General features: G+C 38.9%; 2 protein-coding genes across 3 annotated transcripts; one reads left to right on the top strand and one right to left on the bottom strand.

Annotated features, from left to right (window-relative positions):
* Nucleotides 1–9: 9 nt before the first annotated feature.
* On the top strand, nucleotides 10–24,482 carry loco (regulator of G protein signaling family member locomotion defects). 2 transcript variants are annotated; one of them, XM_089838816.1, is made up of 13 exons: nucleotides 10–169; nucleotides 1,154–2,788; nucleotides 2,858–3,744; nucleotides 19,851–19,949; nucleotides 20,268–20,504; nucleotides 20,582–20,815; nucleotides 20,874–21,135; nucleotides 21,201–21,451; nucleotides 21,516–21,728; nucleotides 21,800–21,997; nucleotides 22,074–22,164; nucleotides 22,226–22,663; nucleotides 22,731–24,482. In XM_089838816.1, exons 2-13 carry the CDS (start codon nucleotides 1,267–1,269, stop codon nucleotides 23,813–23,815), a joined length of 5,517 nt encoding a protein of 1,838 aa, XP_089694942.1. In that variant the 5' UTR covers nucleotides 10–169; nucleotides 1,154–1,266; the 3' UTR covers nucleotides 23,816–24,482. The 2 variants fall into 2 exon arrangements, with proteins under 2 accessions (XP_089694942.1, XP_089694943.1); XM_089838817.1 differs by having other exon boundaries at nucleotides 21,555–21,728.
* Nucleotides 24,483–24,589: 107 nt separating this feature from the next.
* Nucleotides 24,590–25,405, bottom strand: LOC149717424 (zinc finger CCHC-type and RNA-binding motif-containing protein 1-like). The gene has a single exon (XM_089838831.1). It carries the CDS (start codon nucleotides 25,403–25,405, stop codon nucleotides 24,713–24,715), a length of 693 nt encoding a protein of 230 aa, XP_089694957.1. The 3' UTR covers nucleotides 24,590–24,712.
* Between the last annotated feature and the right edge of the window lie 49 nt (nucleotides 25,406–25,454).

The raw sequence follows: 25,454 nt of genomic DNA on the forward strand, positions 1-25,454 counted from the left end.
CTTGGCATTCTTTTGAGGTACGTTGGCTTCCCTCTCTGGAAGAGAGAGAGACTACGACCAGAAAAAGTTTGTTCCCTGGTAGGGTAGAGACTGGTGATGGAGGAGAACTAGAAGCCGAAAAATCCAACAAGATGGTCACTTGAGGACCTCCCGGCTAACTCCGAACAAAGTAAGTCCCTTAAAAATTAAATATTTAATCCCCTAATTGTATTAAAGTTTAGTTAAAGATGCAAAATTTTAGACATAAGAGTTAGATTGGTTAGTTTTTATCAAGGTGTGGAACCGCGGATTCAAAAATTATACTGGTATTAGCTTTGAAAACCTCATTTTTCGGCACCCCCCTGTCTCTCCCAATCCCTGGCTTCACATCACTGAACATGAGATGATAGCGTCCCTCGTATCTCCTTTAAAACCCCTTTAAATTTAAGGATGAACCGAAAATTAGGATGCAATCTAAAACTTTCAATTATTTACTCACTTTAACCACTAAAATATACTAAAATAAATCTTTTAATTAAATTATGGGCTGAACATGGTCTAATGCGAACGGGCGACTTTCCGAAACTTGATTCAAAGCTTCGTCCTCGACTAGGCGTCGTAAAGTCGGCCCCATTTTTGGTTCAATTTTTTTTTTTCTTTTAAATAAAGTTTTACAGCCAGCAGAATGAAATGTTTTTATGTTATTACCTTTTAACTTATTAAAACCCGCATGAAACCGCTTTAGGTTTTACACGTACCAATTTTGGTTAACATTACGATTCAATATATATGATCCCGTTTACCTTGTTATCGAACTTCAAATGAAAGTTTGAAAAATAAAAAAAAATCCTAGTTAGATTCTTAAGCCTAATTGATTTTTTTTATTTTCTAAAATTTCCAGTCTCAATATTTGAATCTTGAAAAAGACCAATAGGTAATTTTATTACATAACAGATTCGAGACGGTTGGTTAAAGAGATAAGAAAATTCAAAATACTAGTCAGACTTGTAATGATAAGGGTATTAGAAGTATTAGGCTTATCTCAAAAGTGATGTTGTATTGGGAACTACGAGATGAAGACTTAATTGAAAGTGTCATATTGTCCTGATTTCTGTCATATAATAGTAACTTTATATAATTTGTTACTTTATGTAACTTTATAACTTTTTCGCAGGCTTAGCTGACCCTAAAAACATTTCGGAACATTAAAAGTTTGACAAAGGTGCTAAATATAACACCCGGGTGTGAAAAAACAGTGTGTTTTGGATTAAAAAAAACCCTCTCATAATGCATCAACCAAGACGTCGTAAAAAACGGCCTAGTTACGGTGTCCGAACGGTAGAAATATCGCGTGGTAAAAACGGATTCGGTTTTACCATATCGGGTCAAGCCCCTTGCATTTTGAGTTGCATCGTAACGGGAAGTCCAGCGGAAAAGGCTGGTTTACGTCCAGGCGATTTCTTAATCGCGGTAAACGGTACGAATGTCTCCAAAGCCCTTCACGATGACGTGGTGCGCCTGATGGCAGCCACACCGGGTGTCCTCAAGCTTCAAATCGCTGAGAATTACTACTCAGACTCTTCGGACGAAGAGATAGTACCTACCACTAGGACAAAGCCTAAATATCCTCACAGGTTGAGGAATAGGCACCATCATCAGAATGGGAGTCGCGCGGAAAAGGTGGTTCGTGATTTACAAACGGGTGCCCTCTTCATCGACCATTTGCAAATTGCCACTCAACCGGATGGCTCTCAACGACCGTGTCTCGTGGTGAAACGTTCAGGTTTCGACGGTGCCTTCAGATTAAGTAGTCGGTCCAACAAGGCGCTATTGGATCTGATTCTGCAACAAAAGTTAAAGGAAGTCGGAATCAAACCGAGTTCCTCTCGCTCCTCGAACGATTTGGCAACCCCTTCTTATTCCAAGCAAAGACTAAGCGCCCACGGAAAACGACACTTCAAACCTCCCAAACGAATCCATAATCCGAATAACAACGTCAACAACGGAGCGTCAAGCGCCTCAACGGATAGTACGAGCCAAGGAAGTTCTTCGGCGCGTGTGTTTAGTTCCGTTTTCAGCGAACGCGAACTGAACAACATTCTATATCCGTCGATTTTCCAACACGACAATGTGGAGGAAGAACTGGATGATGAGACGCACGCAAGAGCGGTACTTCGTGCCGTGGTTGGATACTTGGGAACCATCGAAATGCCGAAAGAACCTCAATTACCCAGTTCGCGGTTACAAGCAATCCGCAATTGTATCAGGAGACTAAGAATTGAGAAGAAAATCCATACTTTGGTACTTCTTTCAGTATTCCCTGAAAGTGTGCTCTTGACCAATCCTCATGGACTGATGCTAGCCGAATTTCCCGCCGAGAAGATCACCTTTAGTGGCGTATACGCGGATGATAAGAAATTTTTCGGTTTAGTTACCAGTCACGGCGCTAGTAGCGACGAACTGAGTGAAGGGAGCCAAGAGGGACCCATTTCCATCAGCAGTTCCTGCCACGTTTTTCTCGTGGACCCCAAACTCCAACCTCATCATATGCATTTGAAAAGGGCAAAGGCTTTCCGAATTACTTGTACGCCTCACCCTTTAACCAATCGCTGTCGAGAGTTTCCCGAATCGGCCGACGTCATCTTACAAGCCATTGTTGGTCTATATCGTAACCGAATGGGCCTCAACGTAGACGCGTCAGCCATCGGTGGTTTAGTCGAGTTTAACGGTCACGTGGTTTCCCCGCAACCCAGCAATACCAGTAGTAACAGCAGCAACAGTGATAGCGGTATTGGCTTTCGAGATGAAGGTAAGTACATTATAAGGCTACCAGGGACAGACCCTAGAGATAATCCTATAATCCGTCTTCTCATCACAGGCAACACGAGTGACCGCGTATTCGTTGTTGACGTGGAAAACTACAACCGTTATCGAACCAACAGTCTGGACAGACAAAGTTTTTCAGTTCCTAGTTACAGCCTACTTGGAGGGGCTGGCGTACCCGTACCTGGAGTCAGTGGCGCTTACCGAACTTGTAACGCTATGGCTTCCCAACAACCGAATTTCAGAGAAGCCGAAGAAGAAGTTCCACCATTATCAGTAATTTGTTCGGCAACAAAATCTCTCGAAGAAGACTTAGACCAAGCTGTCCCTGAGGTGACTGAAGTTCCACCTTCCAGAGACTCGCCTAAGTCTTCCCCAGAATCGGGGAAAGGTCTATCAGCGTCTTCTTCAACAGACAGACTGACAGTACGCGTCATGCCTGACCCACCCGCAGAAAAATCTTCACCTCCACGAGTAGTTCCTTCAATTCCGGACATTATCAGTACCTCCACCGACCTTCAATCAAACTTGCGACCAGGTGTGACTCAGCGAACACCCGATTCCCCACCAAAACCGGAAAAATCCACGGGTGCCATACCAAAAAATCGGAGTAAGACCGCGACCCCTTCACCAGTTAAGGACTTGGACAGTCGGTTGAGTCCTAAAGTTTACGATTTGGAATTACCGCCTAGTACTTCCACGGCCGCGATTAAAACGGAACTTAACCCCAACGCGAAACGCGAGTCCCGAAATTTCGGCGAGACGTTTGAACGAAGGATTAAAACACCTGGAGGGTCAAGAAGTCTCGATGACCTTCATCTCCAGTCTGAGGAGTCCGAATTGGGCTCTTGCGAAGTGATTGTCTACAGGAGACATCACGGGGTCAATGGAAGAAGTCGGGACCCTAACCCCTACGCGTCAAAGGATGATTCTGATTCTCAGGTAAAGACATGTTTACTTTTTCATAATCTTAAGGCGTCATGGGGCTTGGTATTAATTATTAAAATGCTACAAGTTAATCTTAGTAATGGTTGCTCCAAAAAAAACCTCGGTAATTCGATAGAAATTGTCTATAAGGTTAAGGGGAATGTCCTCGACGGCATTGAAATATAAAATCCAGTGAATATTTTTTTCTTCTTCATCTTAAAAAACTTATTACTTAATCGTTAATCTTTTCCTGTCGAGTCGGGATTTTTTAAATCGTAGGTAGTGTTGAATCTTTACGATTTCTTTAAAATGGACTATTTCGGCAAGCTTTCCACGTAATGTACTAGATAAGTGTCCGAAATGTAGCGAGTTTATCAGTCAATACAAGAATTACAACCCTTATTCACGATAGCTTGAATTCAAGATTAAAATACACCATCAGTAAGTCTGAAGATAAAAAGTACTCGTACTGATGTCGCGAGGTTTTCTGAAGAAAAAAAAGGGGGGAGCGGGGGGTAGGTGTTAAGAAATTGATTAATTTTAAGAGGATTATTAACGATCGAGTTTAACAGAGTTTCAACGTTACTTTACACCAGTATCAAAGTTATATTAACGCCTGTACAACCTTTATCTCATGGTCCTACATTAGGACTATGACATTAGTTACGAAGCTTATAGTTGCCTATTGCCTACTACACTATCGAACTGAAACTTTTGATAGAATGTCAACTTTAAGGCGGTTAGGTTTAACTCCTAAAGTCTAAAGAATGTCCCAAGACTGCGGGGACTCTCAAGAAATTCTTTTTAAAAAAATGGGCCGGACTCTTGAATTGATGTTTTAGGCTATAGCTTAGCTTAGCAAACCAACAGAGAAATTTATGAAACATAGTTCCTCGGTGAAGGTATAATGTGTAGGGCGTATGCTCGGATAAATTCATATATTTGGCTCTCAAAAATTCGCGAGGAAAATATGGTTAGAGGCGAAAATATTTTCCATTCTGTATGTAAACGTTTTAAGATGGTTTAGTTTTAAACCTGCGAGTGGCCGATGCCATTGATAAATTTAAAAATATCAAGTAGACCTACAGCGTGAACAAAAATTGGCACAAAAATAGGTCTGCTTGACCTTGACATAGGGACGTATCCGGTATGTGGATCCAAAGACCTTATATGGGGGTTTAAAGCTACCCATCCATTAAAGCGCTCAAACACCAGACTCTATTGTTACCCCCGACATTTGAAAAGGTCTATTTGGCAAATTACCGACACGTCTTTATAATAGACCATTTCGATATAACTAAGAGGGAAAGACAGGGGGGTAAAATTTTGCCTTCCATGTCGCTTTTTGGCACCTGCGCTGTAGTCATTTTGTATCATAAAATGCGCAGAGACGGATGGCAATGTATCAACCCTCTTGTCCCAATACTAAGAGTTGCCTATCCCCCTTTTTACATACAAAAGGTCTATCGTGAAGGATTTTGGGGACGGAATTGAAGAACTAGACCTAGACTCAAGAAATGAAGAGATATATCTTCAGATTTATCTACTTCTTTTCTTAGTACTAAGAAACCTAAAAGGGGGAGGGTTTCAAGGGGGTGAACGCGCACTTTTCTATGGTTTTCGCGGTGGGTCGCCATTAAGATGATCATGATAGCGTCATAGTTACCATCCGTGAAAGTAAAACCAATGAGGGGATAAGTTGGGAGAAGATATAATAGCCAGTTAATTGGAATCACGTGGAAACGAGCTTATCTTTCATTACGTTTAATTGCGCGAACAAAAGCTCTTTCCCCGAACGCCTCCCGCATACGATACCGTCAAGAGATTATGATTTATGTAATGTCCGTTTTTTTAACAGCCCATCTTTCCTAAACACTAAAATCTTAACTGGCGTTTTAAGCCTGATAATACACCGAGTATGAAGTTTAATGTCGTAGAGGTTTGCACACCAATTATGGTCGACTCTTAACTTGAAAGATTTAAAAGATGGTGAGAATTTTCTTTTTCAAACTAATTGCGGTATAATAATCATAATAAATAATGGTTAGGATAATGCATTGGTTAGCTATCTTCGAATCGCATATAGATTTCCTATGGAAAATTGTAAATTTTGATGCCTTTGTAAGTAGTTCCAATTTACAAGCTTCAAAATAAGGTGTTTTTTTTTTTTTTTTCAAACTGGTCTTGCAGACTAGGGACCCCTAATGTATGCAATACTTAAACTAGTCCCAAGGACCAGTTCCCCTTAGATTATGAATATAAGTTGGAATTTTTAAAGTAGTCCTTGGGAGCAGTGAGGCTCGAGGTTTGAATTAAAAAAGTGGTCCAATGAATTAACCAACTGGTTTTGGACCTTGGCTTATTTCAAAGCCTGGGACATCTAAAGTTGGTCAAATTGGCCAGGTCAATTTGGGGATATATATGGATGTACAAAAAGACTAAAGAAAAAATACGTTACGCTTATGTGTCTCTAGACGAATTCGTGTTAAGAACCCTTAGGCCGAGGGATTATCCACTAGGTGTAACATTCATCCACCTGATTTCAGTTTTAAGAAACTTCATTTGAATTTACTGGCACTTCAAAAGACCTCAACTGACGAACAAAATTCTATAAGGTTGGGTTAGCCCTCACCTTAGCCATGCTAAGCTATCCATTTCTCAAGCCCATAAAATACTATAGCAAATTCCTTAAAAACTTAAATCCCCTAAAATATGCTAGGTGATACCATGAATTTTCGGGATTATTTTCAACATTAATCCTAATACGTTAAAATCCTTGATAAGTGAGATTCCCTTAAATCGCGTGAGGTCGGAGGACTTGTCACGGAAAAAAATTCCCCTGCACTTCCTTAAAAGGAATTTAACGTGATTGAATCCTCGGAATGATTAAAAATGTTGTTAAACCCAAAACTATATACAAAACACACCCGACGGTAATAAGAGATTTCCGGGACCGCGAGACAAAACTTTTGACAATAGATACGACATTTTTCTTTCGATGGTCACATATTTTCAAATTGAGATTGTATCAGCAAATAGCTGAATACTTTTACAATGCACGCACATGTGATAAACTGGATATCCTCCCTTGCTACCTTTTAAAGGAAAAGTTCTACTAACATAACACAATACCGAGAAGCGATATCTAGTTTATTAGGGAGAAGGTATAAGGTGCCTAAGTGTTCGCGCGCCATAGTCCCAGTCCCCCTTTCAAAATACAAGGGGGCGAACGTAAAAGGAAGCCGGGCTATTTCGTCTCTCCTCAGTCGGAAAATACGTAATTTTCGTCATTCGCGTCGCACTGACGTGAGTTTTCAAGAACCAATGAGATGCTAGTTGTAATTTAGAGGCGGGGATTATCTCCGGACCTACGTTTGGACTGGAGATAAAGCTGGAAATGTGGCGAATTTATACCTTCTCCCTAATAAACTAGATATCACTTCTTAGTACCTGACATTTTCCTTTAAGATTGAAAACATGTTTAGAAAACATTCGAGATTAACAGGGCTAGATAAACAGCGTGCGCTTAGACGATCGAAGGAACGTCGTGTAACGATTAAAATATACCCACGGGGTCAATTCCTTTAAAGGTGACGTGACGGGTGTTTTCGGGGGATTTTTTTCCCTCTTTGCGATTGTTGCAAACAATCCAAATCGGACACCGCCCAAGCGAGTCCTTGTCGTTGCTTTCAGGGTTGTTTTCAAATTAGGCCAAACCCGGCTTGTCTCAAAAAAAAAAAAATAAGTGACAAATACTTTTTGTTCTAGATAGATAGATAAATAAATGATGATGAAAGAACAAAAATGAAAGGATTTTTCTTTAAGAATTAAACGAACTTTCCCACGATGGAAAATTGAATGACATAATATTATATCACACCAGTTTGTTTATTATATACGGTTTTGTTTTTTGATTGCGTATTGTTCCTGTAATGTCATTGTTGACTAGGCCTAGCAATGGAATGAATGAAGGAAGCCTCGAGGTTTCTACGAAAAACAGGGGAAAAGCATGACTTATGGGAACAAAGTTAACGAACTTCCTTTGGAAGTCGCGGTATTATCATTACTTCCTTCGTTTTTTTAAGGGAACTGTTTTGGTTTTGATTGCAATTAAAGGATGCGGGCAATTTTGGACCTTCGTAACTCTACTTTAACCAAACTTCTAGACCAAATCCTTTAAGAGTTTCGTAGCTAATGTTGCCCTTTATCCAACGATATTAATTAAATATATTGGGATTATCTCAATTAGGGCTGTAGATAACCAAGTTAAAAATAATTATATTTTATATAACCGTTAGAAATTTATTTTAAAATATGGGCAATGTACAGTTTGTTCTATGGATAATTTTGAGTCGACAGTGTTCTATGATATTTTGCCCTTTAGGGCTGTAGATAATCATATTTTATATAAACTTGGGAAAGTTATTTTAAAAGATCTACAGTTGATTCTATAGAGGATTTTGAGTCGACATGACATTTTTCCGTAAACAAGTTATGTTTTGGAATATTTTACGCATGGCCCCTTAATTAAATTAGCATTGTCTGTTCAGTTTCATTCTTAAATATAAGGGGTCATCCGTAAAGCACTACAATCATAACTTGTAAACGGTGTCCCTTAGGTCAAAATGTCATAGAAGTTACATTTTCGACTTAAAATCGCCCATTCTATCCTACAACCATTTTTGAAGCACTATATATAGTTAGCTTTGCATCATTATAACTCTGGTTTAGAAACAATGCTATAGAAATCCCCGTGTGAGAGTGTGATAATTCAAATTCCCTAAACCAATCAGATCTTGAGGTAATCACCAGATTTAAAAATATAAAATTACTTTGAATTAACCGTAACGAAGCTTCCAACGGATTTCTTTGTTTGAATTCATTTAATTTATCTTTTAATGCCTGACACGGTTGGATAAACTCACTGACACTGAAATGGTGAGGGTGGAAGGGGGGGGGGAGACAGTATCGGGCGAGAAAAGAGAAAGTTAAACTTCCTGACAAAAATGGCAACGTTCGCTATCTTGTTTTTACCCCGCACAATAACTCCATACACATTAGGAATGCATGCACCAGACCTATAAGCGTAAAAGACTATACGCAGACCTTTACGGGGATATTGCGATTAAACACTAGCAAGGGGTGACGAAGGGAGTAAGTCCAGGACTGGTTGGGTTGCTGGCTTGGTGTATCGCGTTTCGGGGTTCCCTTTACACTCCTCCCCCCCAGCATATCCTCCCAATGTACACCGACTATACACTTTCCCAACTTCCTGCCTTTCTGTAATTTACCAAGCATAAAAAAAAAATAATATAAAGAAAAGGCAGAATTATTTGATTTTTTTTTTCATATAGAAACAATTTTTTGAAATTTTCAAGCCATTTCCTCCGAAGCTTAGTTACAAGACAAACGTATAACTTTCGTCGCGCGGGCGGTTTGTTGGTTCTCGCGTTTGGCGCCTTTTCTATAAAAGGATCCCCTGGATAATCTTAAGTTAAGTTTTTTGGGGCCCTCAATTCCCGCCTTTACAAGGAATATGGCGCGAAACCGCCTAACATCGGGTCAGGGATGGATTTAAAGAAAAAACGGATTTTCCCACGCTTTTTTGGGGTGAAATCTACACCATACCGGTTGTGTGTGTATGTATGTGTTTCTGGTGGTGATGCTTCTACTATAGAGCATCAATATGGTCAACTTTCCCGCGCATTTCCGGAAGCGAGACAAGGCTGTTATTGCCGCCACTTCCAACACATGTTTGCAGTTGTCATAGTGGGCTGAGAAAAACTTGAAAGTTTCTTGAAATATTGGACTAGATATATATAGAACCGTTCGAGGAGATCAACTCTAAGGTTTCTTTTCGTCTCCAGTCGCGTCAGTGATTTAGTTTAATAATTTTTTCCTTCGAAAATTCGATCCATGGACTAGAGTTCAACTGGACTAAGAAATACATGATTTATAGTTGTAAAATTGCGTGATTGTAAAAAGCCGGAATCATGGTTGTAGACGCGAAAATGAATTGGGTAAGCAAATATTTATTTCACCTAAAGGTCAATTTCTTTTCGCATTTTTGGCGCCACGATTTCGCGGATTAGCCCTCCAAGATTACGTAATCATTTCGAACTAGTACATTACCCGGGCCATAGTGATCAGCCCCTTGACATAAATCTACCTCAATAACACCAGCGAAGTTCAGTGGGTTCAATGGGAAATTGATTTTGAGTCGAAGATGTAACTTTCTATGACATTTTGGCGTCCAAGGTCTATCGTTAACAAGCTATGATTGGAGTATTTTATGGACAACCCCTTAAATTCAAGTGAGAAACTGAAAAACAATGCTAATTTAATGAAGGGGTCATCCATAAAACACACTTAACCATAATTTGTCAATGGTGGGACCTTATAGGTCAGAGTATCATAGAAGTTACATTTTCTACTCAAATTTGATTTCCCATTTAACTAAGGTACTCTTTTTGGAACAGCATGTATTATAGGAAATTCAATTTTTTCCACTTAATTATAACCTTCAAAAACTAAGAAAAAATTTTTCTTGTTTTCTGGGAAGATACCATAGATCCTGATCATGTATAATAATAATCATAATGATAGCGTATCTCTATCCATATATCCCAGCACTAAAAATTTAAAATTCCTCTTTAAAAGAGTTCCGGAATCACAAAGTTCAAAAGCTTAGTCAAGATAAAATATTCTCGATTACTTATGAAAACATTTTGGCATCAGTGTCTGTTCCGCGCGCATTCCGACCTTTTCCCCGTAGAAGGAGGAGAAGGTCATTTTGCATCAATAAACCAAGCAGAAACTCACTCCCAAAAAGGCCAATATATTCGAGAAGGCAGCAACCTATAGAAAGACGATGGGGATCCCGTCCGTATAAAGGCGGCGGCAGTATTCATTTATTGTAAGACAATATTAAAGGAAAAATACAACCATGATGGTTTTCTATTTACGTTCGAAGTTGATGGTAGAGACTTACAGCTCGAGCTAGTTCGAGAACGACAAGCGAGAATTGAATGGCTACACTCGGTTAATTTTGAAGTCCATCTAGGTCCTAATTAGTCTGTGCTAACCTTTGGCTGCGCCTCACCAGGCGTCGCTTTACCTCGAATCTATGACCTACGTCACTTCATGACAAGCTCCAGTTTGTAACCAGTGACAAACTTATGGTGAACATATCTTATGAACTTATGCTAGAGTGGAAGCTAAAGTGAGGTCAGAATTGTAACAGGTCAGGGAAAACCTGAATTTCAAAATAGGCCAGAAAAAGGTCAGGGAAGAGTCTGGAAATTTTAAAAGAATTTCAACAAAGTGGCTAAAATATCTTTGGGTCAACCATCGCAGCTGGGTGACGTTTTAAAAGCCGTTTTATAGCGAGATCACGTTTGACCAGACACCAAAATCGGTTAGCTCACTCGGCAATGTTTTAAAATAAATATTCAAAACTGTCCTTTAAACACAATTGTTTACATATAATTAGAATAATGACAATTGGGCTGCTTAAAAACATCATGGAAAATCGTAACAAAAACGTCAGGGAAAACCTGGAAAAGTCAGGGAATTTGAATCTTTAAATTTGCTTGACGTAATACTGCCAAATCCCTACATACTCTTAAAAAATCGAATTAAAACCCAAATAATTTTGTGGAAACTTTCCTTTAAGCTTGCTTTATGGGGGCAAAAAGGACCCATTATATCACGCCAGGAAATTTATAGAGGGAGTCTAAGCTATGTAATAAGTAATCTCGGCAGAGATTCCAAGTACTTTAATAGTCTCACGCAAAGCATGCAGCATCCGCCCTGCAGTGAGACTGTCAAGGGTCAGAAAATCTCAAATTTCTGTTCCAGGGGGGAAGAATACTATTTGGCAATCGGAACACGAGCCACCGATTTAGGGTACCCAATCATCTTCCCATGCAGTTGACATTTTTTCTTTTTCGAGATGAATTATTAAATAATACAAAAAGGAAAGAAAATTAAAATCGTAAATAAGCTACTTTTAGGGGGATTTATAATTTGATTTGGTCAAAGAGAGGAATTTCTTACAGCTCATACCAGGAATAAATACATCTAAGAGGAATCATTGTGTATCCATACATTTCCTCAACGTATCTAGGCGGATTCTGTGCATGGGAGGAGCTAGACTAATCATTATCATAAGTTATGTTCCATAAGTTTGTCACTGGTTACAAACTGGAGCTTGTCATGAAGTGACGTAGGTTATAGATTCTCGCAAAGCAGCGACGCCTGGTGAGGCGCTGTCAAAGTCTTAGTACAGACTAAATAGGAAGATGGACCATGTAAAATTAACCGAGTGTAGGACTTCAATTCTCGCTCCGTCGTTCTCGAACTAGCTCGAACTGTAAGTCTCTAGCATTACGAAGTATATGTAGTGTCATACTTATAGAACTTATCTTAAAAACCTACGTCATTATATATGACGAATTTCACCTCGCGAATATTCTATCTCGCTGCCTGTTGCACCTTAAACGTGCGCCTGACCTCGTGTTGCTACCAACCAATGAAATCGCAGTTAGAAAAGGCGTTAGAATTATGACACGTGACTAACCCTACTGAAGCCCCGCCTGCATAGAAATTAACATGGGATATATTGGGGGAAAATCATTCCTATTAGAAGTATGTATTCCTTCTTTTACTTAAAGGTAAGGACCCTCTGGGGATGTGAGCTTTTACGTAGCGTTATGTGTTGTTTGGAAAAATTAGGGACGCGGATTAGGGGATGGATGATGCGATAATCTTTAATCTTTAGAGACTGCGGGATAGAGAGAGGAATGAGTGTATGTAGGCCTAGTAAAAAGAAAGAAGAACAAATTATGCCAATTTTTCAAAGAAACACAAAAAAGGTTCAACGTTGATCTTACAAAGTTAGTTGGTTGCATTATTCTTTAGCGAGCCTAGAAAATACCAACGAGTCCGTCTTGTGTTTTCTTTTCTTAATTTTGTAATATCAAGGGATGGTGAAATAAATAGGATCTATATTTATCTCCACCGTCTGTTTTCATTAGTAAAGCCAAGACATTATTGAGGTGACCACACAGTGAATTATTATTGGGTATAGATGTGAGAGACTGTACTTGTACAATATGCCACAGGTCAGGGAAAACATGGAAAAGCTAAGAAATTTAAGAATGGGTCAAAATTTGCCAAAATGGACAGGGAAAAGTCATGGAATTTCAAAATAGCCCAAAAAGGTCAGAGAAAAGTCATGAAATTAAATTTCAAAATGGGCCAAAAAGTCAGTAAATTTTAAGAATTTCAACAAAGTAAGGCAATTTGATTATAGTTGCTAAAATATCCGTGATTCAACCATTAATCTGGGTGACGTTTTAAGCACCGTTTTATCGAGACCACGTTTGACCAGACGCTGGCTTCTCAAAGTTTTACATTAAATATTCATAAAATGCGCGATTTAAACTAAATCCTTTACTTATATCACCCTTTCTTATAATTAGAACAATATCAAACACGAGGGAAAAACTACCCAAATTCACTTTGACCCTAACAAATCTACAAAAAAAAATCTCAAAAATAACAGAAAACAGAATATCCCAAAGAAGAAGAAAAAAAAACTGTGTTTCAACATCACGTGGTATACCCATTAAAGAATTAATCATCAATTATCTCGGTGTTATCTTCCCTTTGGTATGGGGGGTGGTACCGGTTCTGTGGAATGTGATCTCGTCCCCCCTCTCTCTATCTCTCTCGGAAGAAGGTAGGGGGGTTGAAAACGAAGGTTGGGGCCCAGTCAGTCAGCGATCTTAAGAAAAAAAAAAGTTCTTCAACTTCTTTTTCGCACCATCTAAGTATCTACCTAAACCCAAGGAAGGGAGGGGGAAGGGAAATTGGGATTGGGATTGCGTTGGATAATATTATTTTGGAGAAATATGCCCCGTAGCTTATAAGACGGACGGTTGATTTCTTTTTTTCTATATATATAAATACTCGAATCAACTCGGCGCTTAAAGCCAAGGAAATATACATCAGAACTTTTCCAATCTAAATTATTTATGGAATGAATTGATTACATCCTTTTTATCGTCATATTAAGTTTTTCTCACACTTTTTTTTCTTCAAAACTCTCAATTAAGAGAACTTTGAAGAGACTCAAATTTTTTCAAACTGATTCTTGATTATATCATGTCATTTAATCAATCCAGTTTTGTCTTTCACCTAATTTTCCCAGAATTTGTACGAATGAAAATAGTATTTGCATAAGTTTATAGGATATGTTCTATAAGTGTGTCGCCGCTGGCTACAAACTGGAGCTTGTCATGAAGTGAATGAGGTCATAGATTCGAGGTAAAGCGACGTCGCTTGGTGAGGCGCTGTCAAAGGTTTAGTACAGACTAAATAGGACCTATGGAAGTCCTGCAAAATTAACCGAGTGTAGGACTTCAAATCTCGCTTCCGTCGTTCTCGAACTAGCTCGAGCTATAAATCTCTAGCATTACGAAGTATAGGAAGTGTCATACTTATGGAACATATCTTATAAACTTATGGTATTAGGTTCAATTTCTGAGTTTTAAAAACGTAAAAACCAGATTTAATTTTTGTCACACTCTGTCTTTCAAATTCAAATGAAAGTTGTTGATTCTATGGTTAATTTATAAGAAAGAAGAAAATAGTTTTAGGTTTTTATGCAAATTTTTAGACTGCTTAATGTTTAGAACTTTAGAGCGTTAAATCCAGGTTAAGAGCAAAAGTTTTACGAGTTAATAGTTGTTTTATTCCCCCCCCCCCAAGGTTTTTCAAGGATTAATTTTACACGCTTAATTTAACACGTTAGTCTCCTCCTCTATATCATCTAATTGGTGTTGTCGTATTATCCAATTAAAAATAAAGAAAAAATTCGAGGGAATTTGGTTATAACAGACGCTAAAGTATGTAGGGAAAAAATAGAGGGTTTAAGACTCAACTGAAAAAAAATAATTAAAATTTAGTATCTCCAGACGGATTCGTCCAACAGGGGTACTTTCAGCCAGTACTTCACAGGAAAACCTAACGCGTAACTAAATTGCTTGTATCTCCTTTAATATTGTAAATAGAAACATGGTTCCAATTGATACAAAGGCTCCCTCGATTAAAAAAGAAAGAAACTTGCTTTTAGTATCCCTTTAACTGTGACACACGACGCATGAAAATATTGTATTGTCAAGAAGCGATATCTAGTTTACTAGGGAGAAGGTATAAGATGCCTAAGTATTCGCGCGCCATAGTCCCAGTCCCCCTTTCAAAATACAGGGGGGGACGTAAAAGGAGGCCGGGCTATTTCGCAGTCTCTCCTCAGTCGGAAAATACAGAGTAATTTTCGTCATTCGCGTCGCGCTGACGTGAGTTTTCAAGAACCAATGAGATGCTGGCTGTAATTTAGAGGCGGCAGGGATTAACTCCGGACCTACGTTTGTTTTGGACTGGAGATAAAGCTGGAAATGTGGCGTATTTATACCTTCTAGTAAACTAGATATCGCTTCTTGATATGTATTGTCATGCGCAAAAACTATACGCAAAGTTTCAAGTTGATCTCTATACCTTCGCATTTATTTTCTATACAGTCAAGGTAAAAATTAAAAATAAAATAATTGAGACGGGCTGAATTTAATTCCGAGTATAATTTAACCGAGAGAGAGATAGAAGGCATTAAAAGAAGTACTGGGTATTAAAGAAATCTATCCACATTCCTGAGTAATTTTCGGACAGAGATCCCAAGATCATAGTTTCGGGGCCACCCCCTCTTTCTCTAAGACGATAGCCGAGGGCCAAAAAAAAATATAATCGGAGGTACAAAAGGTACAAATTGTACATAATATTTCACCGAACCAATTATACGTTGAATTTTCTCAACTTTACATATTATATCCCTAAAAAAGAAATATTATACACTTGGCTCGGACCCGGACCATACCCAAAAATAAGGCGGATCGTGGATAAAGAAGAAGAAAAAAAACTCGAAAAAAAAAATCGTGACTCTAGACTAGCAGCACCATGAGCACCAAGATGAAAGAGCTTATGTCTTGTGTAAAACGTTTTTCTTCAGAAATAAATTTCTTCTTAAAACCTCCCACACAAGAATCGAGATTGCGTTATTACGCGACTCCCATTTATAGGCGAAACCCAAGTTTGCAACGAATTTTTAAGTTATTGTACAGTGTGGAACGGATCGGACTATCAACAACTATTTCATAAATAGCGATAATTGTCAACGGAATACATACGACTAATAGGAATAATAGTGTGCCCTCGTATCTCCCATAGTAATATCTACGAGGTTTTTTTGGGCCGGGCTTGAGAACTCTCCCTCACGCCTCATAATTCTGACGTCTTTCTAATATATACTTTTTAAAAAGTCCATCAATAATTAACGAGCGTGTTTATTGGGCCATTTTGATTCGAAAATGTTCTATTGTACCTTGCGCACACCCCTACCCTTCGGTAGACGAGTGTTAAGCGCAGGCCGCGTTGAGCTATTGTATTTTATTAAGACAGAGATGACATCCTCGACGTTTCCGTACCGTACGACCCTACCGAAACGCTAAAGGATGCTGGGAGGACTTCGTTGCTGTTTCGTAGATGGAGGTACAAACTGGCAACGTTATAGATACGGAGGTTTCGACTCCATCCCTATCTCCTCCAAGAAACAAGCGTTGAAATGATCTTGTCCACGCTGTACATCATTTTAAAGAATTAACCACCGGTATCTCTATGGCTTTACAGTTAGTGAAAACTCAAGATGGGATAGGCAAGCTCACGATAATCGAGGGATGGTTTTAAAAAAAAATCGTTAACTTTTCAAGGATCTCTAAACGGGCAAAAATTATATATATCCTATACACCATAATTTTTTTTTTCGCGGCGATTTTTCATTTTCTGATTTCTTTCTTTAGAAGTTCTATAAGTGTTGCAAATTGTTTTTGAGCGTTGGGACTTTTCAAGTTTCAATGCTTATAACGTTTTATAGAGAAAACCAGACGAAGAAAGAAAGAAATAATTTATTAAGATCCTATTTCGGTACGGGCCTCGTTCGCTCGCTAGCTCTCGTATTGCTGATAAAGAACCAGTTTACCCCGTTTAATATTCGACAAGAGATTTTTCTATTTTTTTTTTTTAATATTATTATTTTAAAACTAAAAGGATTTATCTATAAGAGACTAAGTGCTTTGAAAGAGAGATGAAATGTTTATGCAAAGCAGCTAACGTTTTAATGGATCAACTCGAACCGAAGATTGTTATAATAACTTTGGTTTCAAATTCGAGGTTCAATATACAGGGTGTTTCTGATAAGTCTGCCATAAAGTAAAGGGTGTCATCTTAGGGTCAAACTGAGTGAAAGTCTAAGAAAAGAACTTGGGGTTTGGGATCTACAACATTTAATTATGGAGTTATGGGCTCTTAACATAAATTGGCCCCTAAAACAAGAAAATAGTCACAGCATGTGGAGTAGTTCATAAGACACGTTCCATAAGTTTGTCACTTGTTTGCGAGAGCTTGTCATGAAGTGAGGGTGGTCATAGATTCGAGGTAAAGCGACGCCTGGTGAGGTGCCGTCAAAGTTTTAGGACAGACTAAATAGGAAGATGGAAGTCCTACAAAACCGAGTGTAGTCAATTCTCGCTTGTCGTTCTCGAACTAGCTCTCACTAAGACCAAGAAGTGATATCTAGTTTATTAGGGAGAAGGTATAAGATGCCTAAGTATTCGCGCGCCATAGTCCCAGTCTCCCTTTCAAAATGCAAGGAGGGACGTAAAAGGAGGCCGAGCTATTTCGCCTCTCCTCAGTCGGAAAATACTTAATTTTCGTCATTCGCGTCGCGATACGTGAGTTTGGACTGGAGATAAAGCTAGAAATGTGGCGAGTTTATATCTTCTCCCTAGCAAACTAGATATCACTTCTTGGTAAATCTCTAGCATTACGAAATATAGATAGTGTCATACTTATGGAACATGACTTATATATAAACGTATGCTTAATTTATCAGCGTACGCACACTTCTACTACATATTTAATCGTACACTTCTGCCATAGATAAAGGTTCAATAACGTTCTTTGATTGAAGACTATCGAAGGCTGATATGTCTTACTCCATATGCTGTGACAATTTCCTTTTTATTTTTTGGGGAAATCAATGTTTTGGAGCCCGCATCTCGTAACTAAAATGTTTCAGACCCTCATGTTCCTTGACAGTTTCCAATCAGTTTGACATAATGCACACACCCTTTAATTTATGGCAGACTTATCAGGAACACCCAGTGTTGTGTCTTTCATTATATTCTTCAAATTCTCATCAGGATTGTAATTAAAACCTATCTCACTTTTGTCCAATTTGACAATTTTTCTCGGGGTCGCAAGTTTTGCCTGATTGAAGGTTGGGATCTCTATAATTTGCCTTAACTAGTAATTAACTGTGGTGGTGGTTGCGATGCCATAATTATCCTAGAGCGAATGACACTTTTTTTCTACGTGACAAAGAACTCACCAGAAAGGGTAAGGGTTCAGCTGAACATTCCAAAATGGAAAGTTCTGGCAAAAAAAGGTAATGCGGTGTTGTAGTTACAATTCGGACGTCTATGTAGTTATGACCTTTTGATACCAGCCTTGAAACGTACCGGTTCAAAAAGTAGACTAACTTTTTAGTTTTAACAAATTTAAAACTATACTCGGTGTTTATGATATGTCTGGCATAAATTAAGGGGGATGTTATTTGGGTTATTTTGAGTGGAAAATGTAATTTCTATCTCCATTTTGCCACAAGGGACACCGTTTACGAGTTAAGATTGTCCATAGTATTTAACGGATGACCCCCTTAAATTTAATTAAGAAACTGAACAGACAATGATTTATAATTTAATTAAGGGGTCATCTCTAAAAAAATCTTAACTCGAAAACAGTGTCCCTTGTGGCAAAATGGAGATAGAAGTTACATTTTCGACTCGAAATCGATTTCCAAAAGAACATCCCCCTTAATTTATGGCAGACTTAATCAGAAACAACCTGTAAAGCCTCTCGTTCAGTCGTACCCAAAAGGAAGGAGATATATACTCCGAATGAGACTGTTGTTTCATGTAGGAATTAAGTACATTTGGTTGAAAGCTACAGTATTATCTTTGGATGGCGTACATACAACATAAGTTTATAAGATATTTCCCATAAGTATGACACTTCCTATACTTCGTAATGCTAGAGACTTAGTGAGATCTAGTTCGAGAACGACAAGCGAGAATTGAAGTCCTACACTCGGTGGTTAATTTTTCAGGACTTCCATCTAGTCCTATTTAGTCTGTACTAAGCCTTTGACAGTGCCTCACCAGGCGTCCCTTTACAAGAATCTATCACCTACCTCATTCACTTTATGACAAGCTCTCAGTAGCCAATGACGAACTTATGGAACATATCTTATAAACTTATGATACAAGTTTTATAAAGAAAAAAATCTCTACGGCGACTGCCTGCCACATTTTAATTGAATACAATTTTTCAACCAACTAAACCCAATTAAATCCTCTGGCGTTGTGTTGAAACCAGTGTTCCCCTCTTCTTCCTTTTACATCTGTGATAATACTACTGTATCTTTCCCAATCTAAAAAGCACAGACAGTCACTTCTGGATGGATGTACGGGAAACGTCGTTAAAAGTCCCGTATCCCGTACAGTGTTTTATAAAAATATTATTTTAATCCACCCAATTACGGAATTTTTCTTAATTAAAAATATAATTCGGTCTTCCCCTATAGCATACCAATTTAGCAAAATACGCAAAAATCAATCGACGTTACCTTGATTCTCACGCGATAATAAAGAAAAGATTATTATTTCAACGAAGTTCGGTTTCTAGGTTTCGGCCAACGAACTCTTTTTTCAAGGATTATTGAAAATAAATTTAAGTTGTTTTTGAATTTATTTCTTTTTTTAAACTAGCTTAAGGATTAAGAGAAAATCTTAAGTCTTGGGATTTTAAAGATTAAGCGGAAAATTTGTAGCTTAAAAATTTTCTAGGGGCCGCAGGTGTTATTTATAAACGCGGGGATAAAACTTCCCGCTAAATTTTCAGTGTCTTTAATTGGGTCTCCCTTTTTGTTTCTTTTTTCGTAAACGCAGGTGGAATACAGCTTTGAGGCGACTCGCAAATGGGCCAGAACTTCGTCTTTGAGACGACACCTTCGTAGGAAAAGGAGTATTCATAGATCGCCACACGACGTAAGTTAAATTCTGTATTTTATGTATGATACTTTGATGAATCTATACGCGAAACTGTGTGGTAACGCGCTCAAAGATCGGTGGTGAGGACCTTCGCGAATTTTTCAGACAAATTGTCCGTCTGGTTAGTTTTTAAGTTATGATAAGGCTATGCGGTAACGTGATGAGACATTAATGAACTTCACCGCGGGTGTTTGAAAAGAGTTGAACTTTTGAGATACGTACAAAGAACAGTTACGCAATCTACAGCAAAGCCACAACCGTACGCAAATAACAATGAATTAAAACATGCCAATTACCTTTTATTCGGGGTTATAGGCAGGAACCATGTCTGACGGTGAGATTGCCAATGGTAGCATTGGCGTATCGTCGTGCAGTAGCCTATTAGGTCTCGACCACGTCAGTGACACTACCAGTTCTGGTAACTTGGGAATCATGACCGAAACCAACGATTATCGTGGCTCCGAACGGGCCGTCGATGTTGGTAGGGTGGGAAGTTGGGCGGCCGGTTTCAACCATTTACTACAAGACCCAGCTGGTCTACATACTTTTTCGGTAAGTGGCTTAATGATTAATCCAATCTTGAAGTTAAGAATCTGACCAGATTCATTTAATGTTTTCTTTCGGTTTAGGAATTTCTTAAGAAAGAGTTTAGCCAAGAAAATATCTTATTTTGGATCGCGTGTGAACGTTACCGCAAATTAAGAAACGTGGAAGAACTGAATAATATTGCGCGAGAATTGTACGTTAAACACTTGAGTGTCGGTGCCTTGGAACCGGTAAATGTTGACAGTCACGCTCGACAAGTAGCTCAAGAAGGTCTTCAGAAACCAACTCCTGAAATCTTCATACCAGCTCAGAAACAAGTAAATATTTCAACAGCAATCGTCAAGAGTATGGCTAAGCATTTTCCTATCTTCGCAGATTTTCAACTTGATGAAATTCGACTGCTATCAACGTTTCCTCAAGTCCCAGCTCTTTAAGGAGTGTATGATGTTAGAGATGCAAGGAAGGCCACTGCCCTACAATGGTGAAGACGCTATCGTCATGTCATTAGGTAGAAACGATTCGGAAGCGAGTTCCGATGGTAAACCGTGTCTAAAAGGAGTTAACTCGGGTCCTCTGAGGAACAACAAGGACGATCAGGAAGAAAGGAAAAAGAAGTCTTTACTTCCTTGGGCGAGAAGTAAGACTCATTGCGATCACGAGTACCTTGAGGAAAATGCATCTAAAATCTTTAACTAATTTTAGACAAGTCAAATAAAGGGCAATCCGAACAGCAGAATGCCAAACTTAAACCGAACAACGAACGAAATTCAATCCTGAGACGTTCCAATAAGAAAAAGAAGAAAGAGTTGACCACAAAATCTCAAGCGACAACCAATGGAAACACTGCTGAAGATGCGGCATCCGATTTGACTGGCAGTCGATCCTCGTTGGCAAGCAGCGAACCGAGCAGCGGTGGTGTTGGACAAGGAATAACTCATTCAGCTTCGAGAGAGGTAGGCTAAAACAATGCTGGAATTGTTTGATGTATCATTAGCTAAACCTATAATTGACTCGCAGTCTCTAAACTCTGTGGATCTCTCTTCATTCCCTGGTCAGTGTGGTGGTCGTGACGGAGGTTGTCATCTGTGCAGGGTAATACTACCAGACAGGTCAACAACTGTGGTTAAAACTCAAACGGGTGAATCGATTGCCGTCATGTTGCAAAGGCTCTTGGAAAGAAGGAACTTAACATACACCGCCATCGATGCTTATGTAGCTGGATCGGAAAAGGTAAATCAAATCTTTGTTAGTGACTTTCTTCATAACGTTTCTAATCAGAAATTTATTTCCATGAACGATAGGCGATTGACCAAAATCTGGACGTGGCATCCTTAGGGTGCAAAGAAATTAGGGTTGAACAAAGGGTTTTGTTCCGGTTAGATCTACCCAAAGATAAGACTGTAGGAGTTAAGGCTAAGCCAGGAAGAGTTTGTGGTGATGCTTTGACACCAATTCTTCAGAAGTACGGGTTAAAAATGGACGATGTCTTCATGAGGGTGGTAAGGACCATTATTTTTATTTACAAAAACATTAAATAAACATGGATAATTCTGACGTCGAATCAATTTAATTTAGGCTGGAAGCAATCGGCCAGTAGTTTATAGTACGCCAGTTCATACGATTGACAATCAACGCATTATTGTGAAACTAAAGGAGGATTTCCGAGGTAATAAGACACAATGGAAATTTTGGAGTCATATGCTAATCGTTGTTGATTGGATTTACAGGATGGGATGATGATAACAATAACAATACCACAGCGGACCTTCATACACGACGTCAGTTATCAACTCCAGTTTCGGACGAAGTTACCAATCGAATCTTTGAGCTTTTACTGAAGGGCAAGTCTCAACATCAATTGGACGAATTGGGAATTGTTGACTTCGAAGAAGGTGGCAGGAAACGTTATGGTATTATCGATACGCGAACCAATTTGGGACGTCGCAATTCGGTTGGTGGTGACAAAGGAATTGGGAATGGAAAACCAGAGAAATCTAAAGCGAAACTACAGGAAATTGAACGCGAAAGAGCCAGGAAGTTGGCTGTGGGAGCAATGCCAGATATCAGTAGAATGTCTTTACTCGAAGCCTTATCTGTTCGAGCTCATTCGCCACCTACACAACAGTGTGTTCAGAACTTAGTCGCCGGAAAACCAAACAGAAAAGGTATATCTTGATTACATTTTGAGAAATAAATCCAAACTAACAATGATGAACCTTTTCATGTACTTAGATTTATTGGAAGTATGGAAAAGGGCGCAAAGCAGTCGACTAGACGATCAAAGAGGTACCGAAATTAACTCTGAGCTACCCGATTTCCTTAAAGTCAACAAGGAAAAACTAGCCGGCAAAGAAAACTGTCTGAAAAGTCCTGGAAAACGTTCTTCCGCGTTCAAAGGCAGCAAGGATAAATTGGACTTATCAACAAGAGGAAGTCTGATGAATCATTATGGAGACCAGGACATATCACCTCTTCGTTGCATAGATTCCAGTTTCATCACAGACGGAATCCTACCAACTGGTTTGCAAGCAGAAGAGTACTTCTCGACGACGCACATCTATCGCCCCAGTTTGGAACTGGCTAACAATATGGGATACAGACGCACTAACGAATCCAGTACCTTGTCAGACATGAGGCTCTCTCCTAGCGTAGGTTTGGGGGCTTACTCTGAGCTGCGCACACGTCCAGCGTCGTGCAATCCTGGACAGAATGGCAACGCGAAAAGAATTCCTCAACGTCCAGCATCGAATCCACTACCTCACTTAATGTACCCTCGACCGCCTCCCACGCGTCGTAGCCCCGAATTTTATCCATACGAACAATATTTCTGCAACAACCTTAGATCATCCGAGGGACTAGATAACTTGTTGATGAGTAGTATGGAAGGTTTAGACCTGGATTTCGATTTGGATGTAACTTTGAAGGCATCCCCTCCAACAACGAGCGACGATAGCTTTAGCCCCAACAAAATCCCCCATCCTACTGACTTAGATACAACGATTCAAGCTGAGGAAGCCAATTTCTCACCACCACCCGTTCTGAGACAGTTCGCGCCACCGCCTAATGGTAGAAGGTTTAAAACCGACCCTCCGCCTTTACCACCAAAGGTAAAAACCAGAGGACCACCTCCTAGACCACCGAGTAGGCAACAACTGAATGTGACGCCTTCATTTGGTCAGTCCACGAGTGACGACCATTATAACGCTAACATCGCTTACGCGGGAGTGGTACAAGATGTTTTTCGACGAAAATCGAAACAATTGGACAATGGTAACAGTAACAGAACTGATGACAAATTTAACATCAGTTTTGTTTAAACCCAAGTTTCTTTACAAAATTCGTATAATACTATGCCAATAAATTTACAGAATTGTTAAAATATAATGAAACAAGTTGAAAACGCAACTTTTTTCCCCCAAAGCTAGTCACTGAATCAACTGAAATATCTATTATTCCCCAATAATATTAATATAATACACGATAATTTTAAATATTTTCGCGTCAGACGAGGCTTTTTGGTGCCAGACACCGATATTGCGGATTTGTTTTTGTATTAGACAGAAGTGATAAGGTACTCTTCCTTCATCACCTTTGAATAAATTATCTGAAATATATTGAATATCCTCCGAATTCGTAAGGTAATATATAAAGTTTTGTTTTCCTATATCTATGTATCTGTGATGGTGTAGAAGACGCGCTACTATACATTTTCCGTTCTTCAATGCAAGTACAAGAAAAGGTATCCAATGGGACCAAATTAAACGCAATTACTTTAAACATTCCTTTTAAAAGTTAAAATTAATCCCGTGCCATAATCCTTCAATATTTTTCTTATTCTGAAGATATAAAAAATTCCTACGCGATCTATGGCAAATCGTTACTATATCCATAATGGTACTCATAAATACGCCGCCACGCTACTTTCTAATTATGTACATTTGTAAATACAAATACCTATAATAAAGCAAATGCGCTTCTATCTAATTCTTACGTTGTTGTTATTAGACCAATGCATTGCCAAAGGTGGCTACACGTACGCGTATAGGGGATGCTTAAACTCTCTAATGTACCTGAAAGTAAACCCAGATAAATACAAAATAAAATTATATTTATTTTATAATTGGTTTGGGAAACATGTGTGGTAGTTTACACTTGAAGTGTAAAGTAAGACTAGATGAAGATTGAGTGAGTAAAGATGGAAAGAGGATTTTAATTCACATATCGGTGGCATCTTCTTCTTCTTCTTCCTCTTCGTCGCTGAAGTAAGCGCTCTTTTTGAATTTCTTAACGGGAATCACCATCGAAGAAGTCGAACTAGTGTAATCACCAGTTGCCACTTTCAACCTGTATTCCTCTTCTTCAACTTTAGCTTGCTGAAATTTAATTGCCGCGCTTAAACTATCCAAATCTTCTTCTTCCTCTACATCCTCCACGTTATTATCATCGTCAGACTGTTCAATCTCCTCTTCATTATCTCGCTCTTGTAATTTACGTTTCTTCTTATCTTTCTTCTTTGGTTGTTCCCTTTCGCCTAACAAGTTCTTGGGACACTTGTAACTCAAATGTCCAAATTCTCCGCATTCGTAACATCGCGTTTTATCTAAATAATCTTTTCTCTTTATAAACTCTTTAGCTCGTCCGTTATCATTCGCAATATTGCATTTTAAAGTGCGCCCTAAGAATTCTTGATTGTTCAAAGCGTGAACGCAACGGTGCGCCGATTCGCGTTCCAAATATAGGACGAAGGCCACGCCTTTACTTTTGCGCGTCTCGCGATCTTTCACAATTGTCACCTTCACCACTTTACCATATTTTTCGAAAACTTTGTGCAGATCATTGTTTGTTAGCGAAAAAGGCAAATTGCTAACGTAAACCGTGCTCTTACTGGGGGCTAAACCTCCGCTCATTTTATATAAAAATAAATATACCCGGGGTTTCGAACTCTACTTATTGCGC

This window comes from Phalangium opilio, unplaced genomic scaffold, assembly GCF_054372755.1.
Source record: "Phalangium opilio isolate 3A_F unplaced genomic scaffold, DU_Popi_V2 ptg000003l_1, whole genome shotgun sequence".
NCBI classification, from domain to species: Eukaryota; Metazoa; Arthropoda; class Arachnida; order Opiliones; family Phalangiidae; genus Phalangium; species Phalangium opilio.